Consider the following 19,338-nt stretch of genomic DNA (forward strand, 5'->3'; position numbering starts at 1 on the left):
TATCAATTAAAGAGCCACTATCATGCAACCAGAGACCAGACCTAATCCACCATTAACCCTTCCAGAGTTGTGCATATCGGTAAGTGCCTTCCTACTGGTTGTTATGGACAGTTAATTCTAAGAGAGAAGGAAAAAAAAAACCACACTGTTAGCACTGTGTTCCCTTCTGGCCTTTACTAGAAGGCCAGAGCACAACAGCCTCTCTCTCCCCACCCTGCCTTACGCAGCAGCGCTTGTAGGAGAAACCAGGAATGTCCTAAGTGCTAATGCCAAAGAGGCTCAAAGCCATTACCTCTGATGGGAGCCTCCTGCACTGCCAGACCTCTATACTATTGACTGTTCCTTGCATTAGCCAAGTCCCAGCAGCACACAATGGCTCTTTAAATACAATTAGTGCTGTTGCTAATGGAAGGCAGTAAAGTTAAGACCCTTGGCCCAAAGCAGAGGAAGATACAGCTGCCACACTACTGCCTCCAGGGTAATCACTGGCTCAGGTCAAGAGAGGTGGCGGCAAGGGAAGTCTTTCCCTGCATTTGCTGCTGCAGGAACCCTTGGCTACTTTTTCCTTTCTCCTCTTTGCAGCTCTCCAGATTGAAAAGACACTTGCTCATTGGTCTGGCTGTTACCTTGGATTATATTACAACAAACCCCATCTATAGCCATTTTATTTTTTATTAATTCAGTTAGCCATGATAAAACAGAAATGCGAAGAGAACTTTTAAAAAACCGGGAAGGGAAAGATAGAAATACCAACTGAACTTGACTCTGGAGACCGTACAGTGTCCCAGCTTTCAGCTGTATGCCATTCAGTTCGCCATCTGAAAGGATACAGTGCGCCTGCAACAACATGGAGGCAGAAAACAAGGGAGGGCTGGCTTTCTCAATTTTCTTTAGGTGGCATCCTTTCTCTCCAAAGGCAGTAATTGGCTCTGACTAATTACTGTGGGATTGGAAGGGAAAATAGCTGAGGAGGCCAGTGAAAAAAGAAAGATATCCCTATGCCTTGCCAGGTCTTCAGCCTATTGGCCTGGTTGAAAATGTCCAGTCAGTCTCCCCTCGGCAGTATAGCTACCATGCCACCTGCAGGAGGGCTAGGGGAACCAGTGTGATGGCTTGAGTATTCCTGGCTAATCAGAGCCAGAGGCAGATTCTGATGAGCTAGGTGGCGTGCTGGCTATCTCCTCCTCATCAGAGTCCTGGAAGAGAAGGAGTGCGGTTAGGAATATGGAAGACAAATAGGATTAGATACATGTTTTACAGGTTCTAAATTAAAAGAATCCTATCCAAAAAGAAAAGCTAGCATTCCCTCCCCTCGTCCTATTTTAATACTCTTGCATTGGGGTTGGCAAATGGTGACAGATGCTGACCACTGGGAAGATGATGTTTGGACAATCATCTCATCCAGTCTGATGGTGTGCAGGCAAGTGAAGTAGTGATGTATTCCACATGTGCTTTCAGCCCAGGGGAGTCCAGGCACAGGGCCACTCCACACACCAAATTGCAAGAGAGAAGCTTTAAAGAGTAAAATGTTCTGAAGTCGATAAAACCCAAGTATTCAAGGCTAAATGCAAACCTAATATATTGTCTCAGATCAACAAAGCAATTGGGATTAATTCTGAGTGTGACAATTTACAATTTTTAGAGGGATGTTTACGTAGGTTTTTCTGAAGCAAGCCCAAGCATTAAAAAAGAATCTGGATAAAATTGAGCAGTGCCTTTTTCTGGTTTTTTTTTTTTTAAGTTTACAGTCAACATCAAGCATTAGCATTAGCATTAGCAATATCACTTAGGCTAATATACTGCTTCACAGTGCTTTACAGCCCTCTCTTAAGCTATTTACAGAGTCAGCCTATTGCCCCCCGACAATCTGGGTCCTCATTTTACTGACCTCGGAAGGATGGAAGGCTGTGTCAACCTTGAGCCTGGTGAGAACTGAATTGCTGGCAGTCAGCAGGATTAGCCTGCAATATGACATTCTAACCACTGTGCCACTATGGCTCAGCATCCACCTCCACTGTATTTTAAAACTCACCTCCTTCTTGTCTTCGCCTGAGGAACTTTCATCACTGGACACAAATTCCTTGCTCTTGAAGCTCTCACTTAACTGTTTAGGAGGAATCTTGCTAGCAGATTTTACAGGTGTTGCTACCTTCTTCTCTGTTTTGCCTTTTCCTGATTTATCAGGCTTTTTCTTTTTGGCTTTTTCTCTGCACACATACAAAACACAGACAAGTTTCTGCAATAGCAGAGTCCTTTTGGTTTAGGAGAGATGGGGTCGGGGGAACAACTCTCATATACCTGCTCACCTCTTGGAACTGTCCACTTTGCCCCCCTCACTGTAGTCCTTCATGGCCTTCTCATAATCCCTCTTGGCCTCTTCTGCTTTGCGCTCCCATTCCTACAAGCCAAACAGCCAGTTCTACACATCTTGTTTAAACTGCATAATCCCCATGCATACATATAGTACCTGTTAATGCATATAATATTCCTACTAACTCCTGAGTGTATCCTATCCAAATGTCATGGAAACAGAAAGTTACACTTCAAAATCCCAACTTCTTTAAATCAATAGTGTTTTCCCCTTCGGCTGATTTGCTAAGGTTTTGAAGGTCAGTTTTAGACTCAAAAGCTGGTAAGAGATTTAGTACTCCTGTGGGAACGCCTAATGATCAGGAGAGGATTACTCTGCCCTAGAAAGTAAAGATATGCAAAATGTTCCAAAGCAAAAGATTCCAATCTTGGAACAGACTAGAGTGTGATCTTACCAGAAATGGACTATCACGAATTAAACACTCAAATGTATCTGGGGAGATAGACACAGCGCATTAGGGAGTTGAAGCATTTCGATCTTGAAATGGTTGTTTACCTCTAGTGAATAGCAGAACAGCGCAAAAGTTTAGCAGCTCTGTTAAATCCAGCACAGACTCTCACTGGGTTCAGGAAACCCCTAAATCCTCAGCAATACCAATATAGATCATTCATTTATTTGGTTTAAATCATGCTTAATATTCAGGAGTTCAGGAAAGCGGACACAGTACTTCCCCTCTCCAATTTCTCCCCAAATCAGCTTAAGAGTTGACACAGTTTGGAATGAGAGGGCAACTGGCCTAAAGTCATCCAATGAGCTTCTGGTCAGAAAGTAAGACTGGGTCTCCCCACCCTAGCCTAAGAGTTTAAGTATATAAACTCCCCAGATTTGTAGGCAGAAGTCTTTGCCTCTCAGGCTGGTTGCTAATGGGGATTGAGTTTAGTGTGCTCTGTATGCAAGGCATATTCTCTTCCATTGTCTTTAAAGTCCCCATCAACCATACAATTTCAGAAGTACCTATCGTGCCTCATAACTGCGTCGAGACTTTGGTTCTATTTTTAAAAACTCAAGCATTCAATTTAAGGAATTATGTATCTTTGATCTTAAGTGGCACACAAAAGTCCATATGAAATGTAGTATTCCTGTGGGAATGCCGAATGGTAAGAACAGGATTACTGTGCGCTAGAAAGTTAGTATTTTGGGATTTATTATAACACATTTTTTCAGAAAGAAAATAAATCCCCCCCACTCATTGTCATCACCCCCAAAAATGGGATTCCGGTCAGCACCATCTCTTGACTCACCTCTTTCTTCTCTTTCGACATTCCTTTCCACAGTTCCCCAGCTTTCTTAGACACATCAGTGACGCTCATGCCAGGACTGTCTGATCTGATCTTGTCACGATTAGCATTGAGCCAGAGCATATATGCAGATAGAGGCCTCTTTGGGGCATTGGGGTCTTTCCCTTTTTTACCCTAGGAAGGGGCGCAAGAGAAGAGAATCGGAAGAAAAGATACGTAAGAAAGAGACGCCTTTTCCCCAGTCTATCCTACAGATATAGTATTGCATGTTTCTCTTGTGAACTGTGTGACTTTTTAGGCCTTTACTTTCAAATAAATGGGATAGCCAACTTGTTCCCGGTTGTACTCCAGCAGCCCTCTGCTATGTGTTTGGCTCATGGTCAAGACTCTCCCTGAGCTCTTTCTACCCCTGAATGGAGACAGCCTTCCTACAACCATGGGAGGGCAAACTTTACTGAGACACTTTACTGAATGTGCTGGGAATTTTCAGTATCTATCATGAATGGTCTCAAGAGAGGCTCCATTGGCAAACTGATTGTCAGTGAAAGTGGTCAATCACAAAACATGCGTTTAGAAATATCATTTATAAATCAATATAAGCAATATTTATAAATAACATTTGTAAGGAGCCCCAAACCATTTTTAGCCATTTAATTCATGCTCTAGGGCACAGGTGTCAAACTCAATAAGGTCATGGGCCGGATGGTGACGTATCGCGATGTTTTTTGCCTTTGCGGAGCCGGGGTGGGTGTGGCCTGTGCGTGATGTATCCGGCCCATGGGCCCCCAGTTTGACAGGCCCAATCTAGGGGATCCTGCACTGAAGACGCAGTTGCACTAGGTGACCTCGATGGTTACTTCTGATTCTGTAATCCTGAAGTTTCTCAGTACATAGAATCCACTTCTTTAGGCCTTCTAAAACTTTGATTATGATACTGAAGCCTCACGAGAATCTATTTCCAAGGTTAATCTCCTCATAAAAAAAGGTAAGGCCTATACTCAATTCATTTTTTACATTGTAATTCAGATATAATTTGCGAAACTGATTTTGATTTGAGTGTTTTCCTTCATTAGTTAGTCTTGCTGATAGTGTCTGGAGACAGAGGGGTGTTGCTCAATTAAGTCATATGTGAAGGTTCTCTAACCAACAAACCCTTCAAATTAAGTCAGAGGTCAGCTACTCTGAACAAGATTGAGTCTCCAGTGATCTCTGAGCTACAGAAGAGTGTACTCAGCAGGATACAAGATTGCTTCTAATTATACTGAATGCAATCATTATCTTGTCGGGCAGACACCGTTAAACATGTTAAGTTGAGCACAGTTTTCACCTCAGACTGTTTCTTGCGGGGCTTCCGTTCTTTAACAATTTTGGCTTTTTTGACAGGTTTTTTCTTCTCATCACTATCCCCTTCATTACTAGACGAACTAGCAGAGGCATTGCTATCAAACCTGTCTCAAGAAAAAGTCAAGAGGGGTGGGTCAAAATTGATCAGCGAAATAAAGGTGCATGTATGCAGTTTCTGTTCACAAGTTTGAATAATTTCCTTACCCTAATAAAAACCCAGATCTAATCTACAATTCCTGACACTTCACACCACAGAATCATGTCAAAAACAAATCTTACAAAAAATTCTTCAAGAGATTAGGCACTAGAAGTTTTTTTTAAGAGTTTACATTGCTACAAATTATTGCTTACACATATACATAGTAGCAAAGGGCACAAAGCCATTACAGATTTTTTTAATAAAACACAAATAGGTTTCATTATATGAAAAATCATCAGGAAAAATGATTTTTTTGACTTAATCTTCTATTTCTGCAAGTATTTTTTTCTTTTCAAAAACCCATGAAAAAAGCTTCCAAAATAAGCAAGCAAAACCACTCATAAATACTCCATTCTAGACAGATTGTTTTTCCTGACATCATTTCCTCCAATAAATTATCCAGCAGCTTCAAGGAAAGTATCCAGATTTCTGATGCTCATGATTTTCCTGAAGATGTAACTTTTACTATAACATATGACTCTGTTGTAAATGCAATTTATCTTGCAGAGATGATTACTCTTCACTGTTGCTTTACTGTAAAGTTAATTTACGATTACACTGTTGGTTGCCCTAAAATTGCAGTTCTGAAAGTTGGCTAAGGAGATTTATTAAATAAACTCCAGTTTTACCTTATTCCTACAATCCTTACAAATTATGGTATTTCTACAGTCAAACTCAACTGTTCTCATTTTTCACTATATTTCTGTAGTCTTTCTTAGCACAGATATTTAATATTTTTCTCTTGGAAATATTTTAATTTTGAGATTTTCCTGTTTCTGCATTCTTAGGTTATCTCAATCATTTTCTAAGACACAAACAGGCAATTTAGACTTGCAAATACTTTGAACTACAACTTTCCAAAAGCCCAGACTTCAGAATTAACATTCGGAGGTTATAAAGATAATATTTGCAGGGCAACAGGTTGCATATTTTGGTTCTAACATGGTCATAGTGACCTCATGTTCATTGTAAGGAAAAGCAGCACCAGCCCTTCTAAAAATAGTTATTTTTTAAGATTTGTAGCCTGCCTATTATTCAATAACTCAAAATATGATATGAATCTAACGCCGCTGATACTACTATTAAACAATGCTAACAACTACCCCAATTTCATTAATACACCATAGACATTAAACAAGAGAATCTAACTAAATAGTTATCTTTTTTTAAACTTACTCTTCTGCCACATCTTCCTCCTCCTCTACCGGATTGAATGACTCATCTGGAAAGAAAAAGAAACAGGAAATGCACGGCCTTTCCACTCCCAACTGCAAGTGAAAGCAATTTGGAGAAATCAGGCCAGCCACTGAAAGAAAGCTCACCCGTCTCCTCTCCGGAGTCTTCACTGCTGTCATTCGCATGTTCCTCACGAATCTTGCCCTCCTCTTTCATCCGCTCCAAGTAGGCATCATGGGAGTCTTCATCAGAACCATCATATTCGTCGTAGGTCACGTTCTTCATGCCCTGGTAACACACACAATGGGTTCCATGGATACGAGCGCAAGGGTTTCACTTGCCGCAAGCAGATAAAAATTCTTCAGTCGTATTGACACCTAAAGCATGCAGAGATTCTACACCTGTAGAATCCCTCCATCCCACCATGCTCCTAGGCACACAAACTGCAGAGAGAAAGTTTCCGGTACCACAAATTTCGCAGATGCCTCAACAACCAATTACATGCTGCTTCCCAGAATCTGCTAAAACACCCTCTCCCTCCCCAGGGAAAGGGAGGGATCATGCTGGTGACTTTTAACAACTGATTAGATAGAAGCCACTCCTGGAGCAAAGCAGGCTACTGCCCCATCCTTGTGGTTCATGCAAGGTTATACTATGGTGATTAGAAATGTTCACCACAGCCATGCAGAGGAGACCTGAACCAAGAGGAGGAAGAGGAGGGGATAATCGCACAGACCTTTTTCTTCTACAAGGAGAGAACAGAAATTGAGAAGGAAGAAAGCTCTGGAGAGAAAGAGAAACCCCCATCCCACCCCAAGCAGATCAGGAACAGGACTAGATAGCAATTGCCTTTCCTTGCTCTCTCTAGCCCACCCCCTGAAACAAGTACCTCCTTAAGTCCCCGATTCTTGATGTTCAATTTCTTGGCATTCACAAAGTCAAAGAGTTTTCCATATTCTTCTCTGTGGGGAATAGAAATCACAGGTATGTCTGTAGGACTTAGCATAGGACCAATATTCACCTGCCCAGGGCAGAAACCGATCAAACAGGAGCAGTACTATTTTTTGTTGCTAAGGCAGGGAACTGAGGGCAGGGAGAGAAGGGTGGTGGTAGTAGTGGTGGAGGGGGAGGAAAAGGATCAAGAAAGATGAAGATCAAATGAAAAACAAAACATTTGAAATCATGGGTCACAGTAGCAGGCAAGCAATACAAACGGAATTTTTGAATCACAAAGGTTCTGCTAGTATCCTCTGAAATGGGAGACAGCCTATACATTACAAAGCAGCAACTGAGATGGGCGGGGGGCATCCGTCAATAGCGCTGCTGGATTTGCTCTCACTTACCTCTCTATGCTGCTGAAAGTATACTGTGTCCCTTGCTTGGTTTCTATCTCAAAGTCAAAGGAACGTGTTGTTGTGGTCCCACGAGCAAAGTTGACAAAAGCAATCTCATCAAAGCGGATGTGAACAGGTGGCTTGTGCACATAGATGAAGCCACGTTCCAAAGGATATAAGAGGCCCGAACTAGCCTTGTAGGAACACGTGATGCACTGGGCTCCAGAATGTCTAGCAAAGGAAAAGAAACATCAATATAAATGTTGTTGAGCCAGATGAAGGCATTTATTAAAAAAATACCGAGACAGATTATCAAACTTGGGAGCCCAAGCATCCTTAGTTTATCACCATTTGGCTTAACCTTACTAATTAAAGAGGAAGAAGTACACAATAGAGGTAGTCTATGTAGTTCATGTAGTGACCACTCAAAATTACGCCCGCACTGAAAAAAGTGACTTATGACCATTTTTTACACAATGATTGCAACATCTCCTTGGACACATGATAAAAATTCAGATGTTTGGCAACCAAGTCATATTTATGATGATTGCAGTATCCCAGGATCACGTGATCCCCATTTGTGATCCTCTGACAAGCAAAGTCAATGGGGAAACCAGTTAGTAACAACTGTGTTACTAACTTAACAACTGGCAGTGATTCATTTGACAACTGTGTCAAGAAAAGTTGTAAAATGGGGCAAAATTCACTTTGCTTAGCAACTGAAAGTTTGTGCTCAATCACAAGCCAAGGACTACCTATCAACAATCAATAACCTGTAGTTATTACTGTTATTCATTATACCTATCACTCAGATCTTAATGCCTCCCTTGTCACTCCCCTTCGGAACACGGAAAGCGGATTACTCACAGTTCATTTGTTCCTAAAATCTGCATTCCTTACCCCTGAAAGTTGCCTGGTACAGTTATCTTGCGGTTCACGAGGGCTTTCATGACACGACTGACCATCTCATACAGAGACCCAGACATGTTTTTGGTGAGCCGTCCTTCAAAGCGCTTCTCAACTTCATCCCTTTAAGTAGAGAAAATGCCAGTCAAGACAGAGAAAGACTTCCCATGCAATATTAGAACATTGAACTATCAGGTGAGCCTCGGAGTTGAGACCAGTAACAGAGAATAGATGCAGACATGCCCCATTCTAAAACAGCTGACTATGTTGCTACCACATAAACGATGTTTTATATATATAGCCCGTTTTCACAATTATCTTACATATGTGTACATCCCTTATGAACAAATGCAAGACCAAATACACAGACTGCCAGGTTGCTTAAACAATCTGTGAATCCAGCCATTGCGACCTACTTAACAACCAAGGCCAAAGCAACCATGGCTTCCTGAGGGGTATGAATCTTGATCATATAAGAGTACTTACTCATTCATGTTGAGGGTCAAGGAGATATCCTCATCCTTTGAGAACAGTAGAATAAGGAAGTGATAGCGAGTTTGGCCTTGCTTTATAGGAGGGTCTAAGCTGATCTGGAACAAACAGAGACAGCAGTAAATATATATATGAATGCCAGATCAAAAAAGCCATTTAGCTATGGGCCAAGTGCATTAAACATGCAGTAGGGACAGTCTCCCAGCATGATAAGAGAATAATATAGAAACTGAGGAAAAAGCTGCCTCTCCTTCCACTCCTACTATTGCCCCAAAATATAAAAGAGATGCAAGTGCCATCAGACAAATATTATACTAAAAATAGGTAAGTTCCTTTTATTTCCATAACCAAGAAGATGGACATCCACCTGGAATAATTAGAAACTGAAATCTAGAAGAAAGAGGCTATTTCTGGATTCTTCCTTTCACCAAAAAAGGGATGTAAAGGACAAATAATCTTACTTTTGGATTTAAATTAGATATATGTAATTTAAGCAGTTAGTTTCGCTCACAAAACATCAAAGGCTTTTTTGAATGAAACCTATTCCGAGAAGCAATCACAGCAATTACTTCTCACAAGAAGTATTTTGACAATGATTTCAAAATTCCTCACCACAAAAAACATTTGGCGCTGATCTTTATGGGGAAGCAAGAAAAGCCGCAGAACCGTGGTATATGGGATCTTGTAATCAAATGTTTTGCCATGGAGGTGCAGGAAGGTAGGATAGATACGGATATCATAGCGCCCACGAGGAGTCAAGCACTGCAGCTCTCGGAAGATACAGATAGCATCTCCAGTAGCCTGGATGACATCTGCCTTTGATAACACATTCTGGGCAAATGCCTGCAACAGCAAGGAGAGTTTTTCAATTTCATTGTTCACGTGTTGTTCGTTGACAATAAGCGTTTGATTGATTGATTCATGAAAAAAATGTTCCTTCCTCCACTCTGCCACCTCCCATTCATGTTCAACCTACCTCCACGGGGTCTACACCATCCTCCTGAGTGGGTGGCACATAGAAGCGGACCTCCATGAGGGACACCTCAGCATCGTCATTCTGATGGAACTCCAGGGTCACCTCATTCTTTCCAGTGGTGCACTGGGACACGTTACTGAGTGGGATTTCAAAAACTGGTTGCTCCCCAATATCAAAAGAGAGAAGTTGCCCTTGCAAAAAGAAAAAAGTTTTTACCCCCAACCAAAGGACATTACTTTATTTCCCACATCCTGCTAAGCCCATAATGCGCTTAGGACATCGGCTTTGGTTTTAACTGCTTAACCGCAAAATGCTTGGGGATCTGCATACTGAGGTTTATATAGAAGGGATGGGCAACTTTTCGACTCTTGGGAACCACATTTAATGTGGAACAGCAAGGTTCCAACAAGCAGGAAAATGATACAAAATGGATTGGACATTATCTGAACTGAAATAGCCAGTATTCACCTACAGTTTTGTTGGAGGGAGAAATGGGGAGTGGTAATTTTTCTTTTTAAAAGCGTATTTTACAGCATAATTTGTCTCAAAAACAATGTCTCAAGTAGTTAGCACCAAGGATTGTAAGTTTGGGGCAGCTGCTGCATCAAAAAAGACTGAAAATCAATTGTCCTGGTCTACAGGTTTGAGCATAATACAGGATGAAAACTGAAGCCAATTGTTGTTTGTTTAACATTACTTAGTCCTATATATAAGTTCAACTACTACCTCACAGCCAACAACCAATCCCTTCCCCAGAAAACTACAACAAACCCATCTATCATTTTCAATTAGCTATGTCTCCTTGCATTGTTTCCAACTACCAATTTCCATGGAGGTATAGTGTAAAACTCACCTCCAAATTTGACTGTCCCCCAGTTCCAGCCCTTTACACATAGATCTTTCTCAGCAAGATCTAAATGAAAGTGTGTTTTGAAGAAATCTGAAAGTTTGTCGAACTCCTAAGAATAAAAACAGTCAATGTACACACCGGCAAGCTAAAGACATGTACAACAGTAATTTTAATCTAGTCCCTTTGTTTACATTACAGAAATTTACATTATACCCCAGGTATGAAATCATACTTACAGTATAAGCCCTAAACTATAATATTAAGAAACGTTATGTGGGTGTTCAGCCATTTAAAAAAAAGAATTTAAAAAATCCGTGTATTTTATCACTAGCACTTCCTACAACAAATGCAAAAAACCCCAACAAAAACAAAACTACACTCTCTTTGATTTAAACTGGGCTATTGGCAACTCGCATAGATATAACTATGAAATTTCCCAGGCTTAATAGAAAAGTGATTTGCCATTCTTTCTTTCTTTCTGGGTTTTTTCAGAATCTCTTGGTTGTCTCCCACATCCAATTATAAAATAGGGCCAACTCTGTTTAGCTAGCCAAGGTTAGCTAGGTGCTGCCACCAGCTGAAACAAGAATCTATAGTTAAATAGGAAACAAGCATTGCTGCTACAAATGCCATTCATATTAAAAACAGCATTATAAGATCCAAGGTTGAAAAACAACTGATGTAATCAGATTAGATATCTAACTGCAAAATCTCTTGCTACAGTGAACACTCTAGTACAGGGGTATCAAACTGGATTTCTTTAAAAGCCGGATCAGCATTATAGTTCTCGTCTGCGGACCGGCAGGGGTGGGCGGGGAGCGGGGGGAGATGGCACAGATGCCTCCTTCAGCACTTTACTGGCCAAAATGAGGCATTTTGGGCAGCAAAGTGCTGCTGCAGGCCGTGGAGGTCAAAAACGGGCTGCACGTCCCCCGTTTTCTGGCGCATTTTTGCCAGCAGAGACACTGCAGGCCGGTCCTTTGATATTCCCAGGCCAGCCCCACGGGCTGGATTTAATCTTCCCGTGGGCTGAATCTGGTTTGCAGGCACTGAGTTTGACAACCCTGCTCTAGTAGATTTTAAAACAACCTATCTTCAGCTGCCTGTCTGATTAAAGCTCTGCATTCTTCTCTAACGCATCTTGTTCAAAAACAAACCTGCATCAAAAGGGTCTTACCGTCTCTCTGAACCCATCATACTTGTAGACATGGCCACTTTTAGTAAGCAGCTTGAGGCCATGTCCCAACGCTACTCGCCTCCAGACACCCTCTGCCAATTCTGAGGCCTGGATGTTGTCAACTTTCCCAGTTTTGCTGTTCTTAAAAATCACACCTTGACGGTTCAGTCGCAGACGGCCATCATTCTAGTGCAGAACAGAAAATGTCAGTAAGAAAACAATAGTGAATGGCAATAGCTGAAGGCAAAGGATGGTACCTAACCTTTTTGCACAAAGGAAAAACAGATTTCTGTTTAAAGGAGGAATAGACTATTTTCTCATCTAAATTAAAAAATAAAACTTATCCCTAAGTAACTTCATTCTTTCAAGAGCCTCTAAGATCCTCTTTGAAATTTAGAATCATTGGCAGTAAGCATATACATCCATATAGATAAGCAATTGAAGGAATATGCACACATAATGCAAAAAACTAATTTTTCTGGAGAAGGAGATAATGCTGAGAAAGGTGAAGAGGGAAGAGGACAACCAGCAGCAAAGTGGATGGATTCAGTTACAGTGATGATGAGTACACCACTGAAAGACCTGGACTCAATTAATTTAATACCACATAATTTATCAATCAATCAAGTTATAGAAATTTCTTCTAACATTATGCCCAAATAATGAAGACGCATCAGACTACATTTTTAATATACGGGTATTCCTTGACCTAGGACCACTCATTTAATGACCATTTGAAATTACAAGACTGAAAAAAGAGACTTATGACTGTTTTTCACAAGACCATTGCAACATTCCCCATGGTCACATGATCAAAATTCAGATGCTTGGCAACTGGCTCATATTTATGATGGTTGCAGGGTCATGTGATCACCTTCTGCAACCTTTTGATAAGCAGTCAACGGGGAATCCAGATTCACTTAACAGCCATCTTACTAACTTAAAACTGCAGTGATTCACTTAATAACTATGGCAAGAAAGGTCATAAAATGAAACAAAATTCATTTACAATGTTCTCGCTTAGCAACAGAAATTTGGAGTTCAAATGTGGTCATAAAATTGAGACTACATGTATGCTAGATCCCACTTAGATTGGCCATGAAGAATTCAATACCATTGATGTCAAGCCCGAAATTGATATATGTGTAACCATTTTAGTTAGGCTTAGTATATATTCTTTTTCTTACTTTCTCTGTGGCAGTCATGGGGGGTGGGGGGCGGGGAGAAGGGTTTCAGACTTGCCACATTCCTAAGGGCGGAGGAGTGGAGATAGAGTTGTTTTGGCTAGGTGATTCTTCTTCCCGTGGGAAAACGTGCTCTCCATGCTTAGGCCCCTTGAGGTGGAGATTTATGACATCAAGCAACGTTGAATTACTTCTATTAGAGAATATGACTTTTGGGGGTTGTTTCTAACTTTTAATATTGTGGGGTAATTCTGGGTTGTGTCAGATCTGGAATTACCATGGACTTTGCCAATTTGATGCTTTCCTAAATAAAGGAAATTGTCTTGGAGGATGGACTTTATTCTTTTAAAAAAAAAAGGATTTCATCACTTAGAAACCTGAGAATCGACATCTAGGCTACAGACAATGGCTTTCTTGTCAGTTAGAATATGTAAATGTTTTTGCAGACCAAAATAAATGTTCTTCCAGACCTAATACAGTGTACCATTGTTCAAAAAAGGAATGTAGCAATAAAACATGACAATTGTTCCTATTTGGTATCCGGGGCACCTTCATTATGTCTATACTACTATTTTTTTTTCAAGATATTATACATATCAATAGTATGTTTATTCAATTAGAACTCTCCCCCATACATCATACAATTTAAAGTTGTAACTTTATAGGTAGCCTTCCTTTCATGTACATAAAAAAATAACAGTTTTTAAACTGTTTCAACGAAATGGAGAACATATATTATCAATGACAAGTGTCACAAATTTATTAGAATTAAAAATCAACATTAACATACTCAGGAAGAGAGAACTATTCCTAGAAATTAAGCTAATACCAAAACAGTAGCACTGAGATACAGAATACAGGCAGTCCTTAACTTATAACCACAACTGAGTCCAAAATGTCTGTTGCTAAGTGAGACATTTAAGTGTGTTTTGCTCCATTTTACAACCTTTCTTGTTACAGTTGTTAAGTGATTCACTGCAGTTATTAAGTTAGTAACATAGTTGGTAAGTGAAACTGGTTTCCTCATTGACGTTCCTTGTCAGAAGATTGCAAGATGATCATGTGACCCTGGAACACTGCAACCGTCATAAATATGAGTCAGGCTGCCAAGCACCTGGATTCTGATTATGCATCAGGATGCTGCAACAATCACAACCATGTTACTAACTTAAAACTGCAGTGATTCACTTAACGACTGTCAAGAAAGGTCATAAAATAGGTCAAAATTCCCAGTGTATGTGTGGAAAATGGTCATAAGACACTTTTTCAGTGCTGTTGTAGCTTAAAATGGTCTCTAAATGAACTGTTTTAAGTCTAGGACTACCTGTACTATAACAGAAATCATTCAGGATTTTTTAGAAGTTTGGGCTATTTAATTTTAAATTAAGATAAGCTAACTTAAATTGGTTTCCTGTGCATTTTTACAATGATAATATCCAGAAATACCATTCCGCTAGCCAGCTAGGCACTAGCAACGTTAAACAATTAAAAAGATTTTAAGATAAATGTGATTACCATCAGCAATTTCAAGATAAATTTTAGTAATTAAGCTATTGTAGCATCATGGATTTCACAATGCCTAAATCAGAATTCTTGAGAGGCGAGGTCTGTTCTTACAGAAAATGGTATGTTATCTCCAAACCTAATCTTTATCCAGACATATAAATGTGTCTCATTTAACCCAGTTTCCATGCCCCAACTCCAAATCATCCAGATCTATCTATTCAGAAATGTTTACTAAATCCACTCACCATAGATCCCTTCACTTCTTGGTATATTTCATTGAACTCCAATGTATCTGCCATGTTGACAGCTCCCTGCCCACTATGGCAGGGGCTGGTATGAGATCCCTAAAGTATCCTGTTTGGAAGATGTTTTGCCAGGAACCCCACAGGACATCAAGCAGGAGTCTTAGTGACTGGCATATTCTACCACGAGAGAAGCAAAGGAAGCCCCAAGAAACCAAGAACACCGGATCTCTTCTTCCCCACCCCCCGAAATCTGGAAAGTAGATAGAGACACACAAGCGTTTACTTCCAAAATAAAAACAAGTTTCCCTCTACCATCGCAAACTGGGCACTCTCTTCCTGTGGAACAAAGGTCTTCAAACTTGGCAAGTTTAAGACTTGTGGACTTCAATTCCCAGAATTCCTGAGCTAACATGACTGGAGGAGGAATTCTGGGAATTGAAGTCCACAAGTCTTAAAGCTGTCACGTTTGAAGACCCCTGGTGTAGAACCAGATCTTAATAACAATATCCCAATTTCAAAAAAATAAAAAAAGTCAACGTGGGATCTTTACTAAGTTGTCCCAGTGGGAGCCCAAATTGACCAGCCTTACCGCCCCTGGCCAGTTCAGAAGTGAGTCACTTTATTCGGAGCTACGTGCAGCGCTTTTGCCCCACTTGGGAATGCTAGTTCCCCTGCCCCCCACCCCCCACCCCGCCTCCCAACACAGTGGACAGGGGCCACTAGGGAGAACCGGATGTCAGAGGTCGCTGCTCTACGGAGCGCAGAGACGTAGATAACAAAGCCCGCCTCCACCACCACAACACCGGCCATCGGTTTCATGCACACCCGTGTTACAGCCTCCGCGATTCCCGGCCCAAAGCCCCGCATCGCTCACCCTTCCCTCGCCCGGTTTCCCGCCCGCGCAACACGAGACCCAGGCAACCCCCTTCTACTCGCCACCGGAAACCAACCTCACTTCCGCCTCCCGAAGCTACAGACCGACCGTCGCTCCGGCGAGGCTTCGGGCGGGCGTTTCTTCCTGCGATGCTACGCTTCCGATCGAAAATGACGGCTCTTCTACGCCACGTTTCTCTATGAAAGCAGAACGATGCCACTCTAGCCCTGTACGTCTCTGTGGCCAAAGTTTTCGGAGCGCGGTCGGGTTTAATTAAAAGCGCCCCAAACTGGGGTAGGATTTCAGGGGCGGGGAGGCGGGGGCGGAGCGTTAAATCTTTGCTTTCCTACGATTTGAGGGGTTGGTAGTTGGGAGGCGTCGCGATTTTCTAGAGGCACTGTGGGGAAAAGTTACTTTGCCTTTCTCCTCTCATTTTATGGCAAGGACCGCAGCCTCCCGTCCTTAGCTCAAAACCATTCTTAAATGAAAGCATTTTCCTGCTTTCTCTGGCTCGGAAAGTTGGAAAGATGATTTGTCTGAAGGCTGTGGGCTACTGAAACAAAATTTTGCCTAAAGAAAGTTAACAGGCAAGTAAGTAATATTGCAAAAATGAATGTGTAAGGCATCAAGCTGTTCTTTGTCAGATCAAGCAACATTACACAAGTGTGTAGAAAAGAAATAAGAAATAGCTGAAGAAATTAAAAAGCTTAAGAAAATAAAGCAGGGAATAGAACAGAAGAGTAGAATAGAACACTTTAAATGTATTGTACACTAATCAGCATACATTAAAATGAATTTTCGTTGCATTCAGCTCTCAAAGGATAACCATTATGCATATCTATATGGCATAGAGAAACATCACAGTCTATTTAGAATATACACGGCAGAAAAAGAATCCTAGGAGTTTACAAGACGGGAAGCATAGGGAACAAATCTGTTACAGAATCCAGAGGGGAACAACAGAAATAGATCATGAAGTGGGTGTGTGGGGTCTCTAACAAAATGCTTCGAGCTCTAAGCACATAGCAGTATCCTGAATAACAGGAAGCAAGCTTCCTATAAACTTCTCAACTGTCCTTACCATTCTCTGTATGGACTTTCTATCTGAGGCACTGCTATATCAAAACAAACAGTGATCCAGTTTGTTAAAATGTTCTCAGTCGTGCCTCTGTAAAAAGTGGCCAGGACAGGAGAAAGATGTGCTCTCCTCATCAACACAAACGCTGGTTTGCACGCTTCACTAAAGATAACATATGAAGAGACCAAGTTAAGATTGTTAGTTATCTGCACCCCCAGATACTTAATACTGTTGACCACCCCCACAGCTGCAGCCTTGATACAAAGTTGAGTATGATTGTGCTGACTCTTTCTAAAATCAACAATGACCTCCTTTGCTTTAACATTGAAATCCGGGCTATTTTTATTGCACCACTCCAGAAAAGCCTTCTCCTCTTCCTTATATGCATCTTCATTGTCATCTTGGATAAGACCCAGCACTGCTATGCCATCCACATACTTCACAATATGATTCGTAGCAGATCTGGCATAGCAGTCATGGGTCATCAAGGTGAACAGTAGCAGACTCAAGACAGAGCCCTGTGGGGTACCATCTCCGTATTCAAGGAGATGGAATTGAAAACTTTTCTGCCAACTCACACAAACCCGAGGCCTATCAATAAGGAAATCAAGTATCCAGTTACATAAAGAAGGATTAAAACCTAATAGGCCCACTTTGTTCACCAAATGCTGAGGAATGTTAAAAGCTGAACTAAAATCAACCAACAACATTCACATATGAGTAGAGTAGAGGTAGATATGGTTTGCATCAACATCTTTGGCTGTAGCTCTTCACTATATATCAGCATGCTGACATCACACCCATACATCACTACTCGCTACAATGTTTATTTTGTCTTTCAATGTCTTGTTTCTCATTTTCAGGATTTTACTAACTCCATTCGTCTATAACAGAGGTCTCCAAACTTGGCAATTTTAAGACTTGTGGGCTTCATCTCCTTGAATTCCTCAGCCATCAAAGCTGGCTGAGGAATTCTTGGAGTTAAAGTTCACAAGTCTTAAAGTTGCCAAGTTTGGGGACCCCTGATCTATAACTTTCTTGTCTATCTTCCATTTCCTCTTTCCCCCCTTCCCCTTATCTTTATATATTTTTCTGTAAGTTCTGACTCAGTTTCGCTGTTTGGCTAAAAACTACTTTAAGATATTTCTTCCATACCGGTCACTCACTTTTGCATTCAATTCATATTCATTCATCACCCATTTCTTCATTCATTCTTGACTCATTCTTCATAAGTACCCCCATTCCACTGCATTCAATGTTTCCTTTTTCCTGATGTGCCAGACTTTTTATAAACAAAGTGGGCAGAGAAACATTTTTACTATTTAAAGAAACAATTCTTCACAATAGACCATATACAATCTATTATTTTTACTAAGGTCTGCACATCTTAGAACCTTTACATTCAGTTTTCCATTTTTAAAAAACATTCATTGATGGTACTCAAGTTCAAGCATTTATGCAAGTCTTTTTGCCATTTATGTAACACTTGTAGTCAGTCACAGATTTTGTTGTTGAATACAACTTAAATAATAAAGGTGAGATATGTATATGTTCACGTACATATACATATACATGTATATATTCTGGTAATTGATCTGTCAATTCTAAGATTCAAACTCCTTGTTGCATCAGACAGTCTATTTAAAGTTGGCTACTACCTTACAGTTTCAGTCAACAATAGAAAATTGCCTGTGTACAAAGATACAATTTATATCTTCAACCAACACACTTTTAACATCGCTACAGTATATATTTATCCATCAGTACATTAAAGAAGTTAGGAGACATCATACATTTTTGTCTTACTCCCCCTTCAGAATAGATCCATTCACAGAAGTATTCCATTTATTCTCATGCATTATATATTTCCAACATATGCTGCTCTTATCATATTTGGCTAACCTTCAATTCCATTTTGGCAAAACATTCTATAATTCAAGTCTTTTTCTCTAAGGCAACAATCGTTTATCATACCTATCACTATTGGTACTATCTTTGCTTTCGTTTGCCACAGCCATCTTACATGTATTTGTAGGTCTTTGTATTTGTTGACTTTCAACAGAGGGTTTTTGGTGTTTTTTTTGCTTCTAGTCTGCTTTCTTTACCTACTGCAACATCCACTATCCAGACCCTTCTGTCTTTTTTTATGAACTTTTTAACAACCAGTTCTGTGGGTGTGGCTAGGTCGGCATGGCTAGGTGCGCATGGTCATGTGACTGGGTGGGTGTGGCTTCTTTTTGCAACCCCCCCCCCCATTTTTTTCCCTCCTGGGCCTCTGTGGAGCCTCTGGGGGGGGGGTGTTCCCAGAAGGCTTCTCTGGGACTCAGGAAGGAAAAACGGAGCCTGGGGGGCACAACACCCCCCCGTGCTCTGTTTTTGAGGCTCCTG

At 40.9% G+C, this 19,338-nt stretch overlaps 1 protein-coding gene across 3 annotated transcripts; it reads right to left on the bottom strand.

Annotated features, from left to right (window-relative positions):
* Positions 1–656: 656 nt before the first annotated feature.
* Positions 657–16,201, bottom strand: SSRP1 (structure specific recognition protein 1). Of its 3 annotated transcripts, none has more exons than XM_087920695.1 (17): positions 15,949–16,201; positions 14,999–15,248; positions 12,064–12,249; positions 10,890–10,995; positions 10,037–10,227; positions 9,673–9,903; positions 9,055–9,158; positions 8,563–8,691; positions 7,672–7,893; positions 7,218–7,290; positions 6,475–6,616; positions 6,329–6,374; positions 4,937–5,057; positions 3,613–3,783; positions 2,307–2,398; positions 2,033–2,207; positions 657–1,196 (listed from the first exon to the last, which is right to left on the bottom strand). In XM_087920695.1, the coding sequence occupies exons 2-17, from the start codon at positions 15,050–15,052 to the stop codon at positions 1,128–1,130; spliced, it is 2,112 nt and encodes a 703-aa protein (XP_087776821.1). In that variant the 5' UTR covers positions 15,053–15,248; positions 15,949–16,201; the 3' UTR covers positions 657–1,127. The 3 variants fall into 3 exon arrangements, with proteins under 3 accessions (XP_087776821.1, XP_026575499.1, XP_087776822.1); XM_026719714.2 differs by having other exon boundaries at positions 15,873–15,954; XM_087920696.1 differs by having other exon boundaries at positions 15,822–15,954.
* Positions 16,202–19,338: the final 3,137 nt, after the last annotated feature.

The sequence above is a fragment of the Pseudonaja textilis genome, chromosome 1 (assembly GCF_049901715.1).
Source record: "Pseudonaja textilis isolate UNSWEBS1 chromosome 1, rPseTex1.2, whole genome shotgun sequence".
Taxonomy (NCBI): domain Eukaryota; kingdom Metazoa; phylum Chordata; class Lepidosauria; order Squamata; family Elapidae; genus Pseudonaja; species Pseudonaja textilis.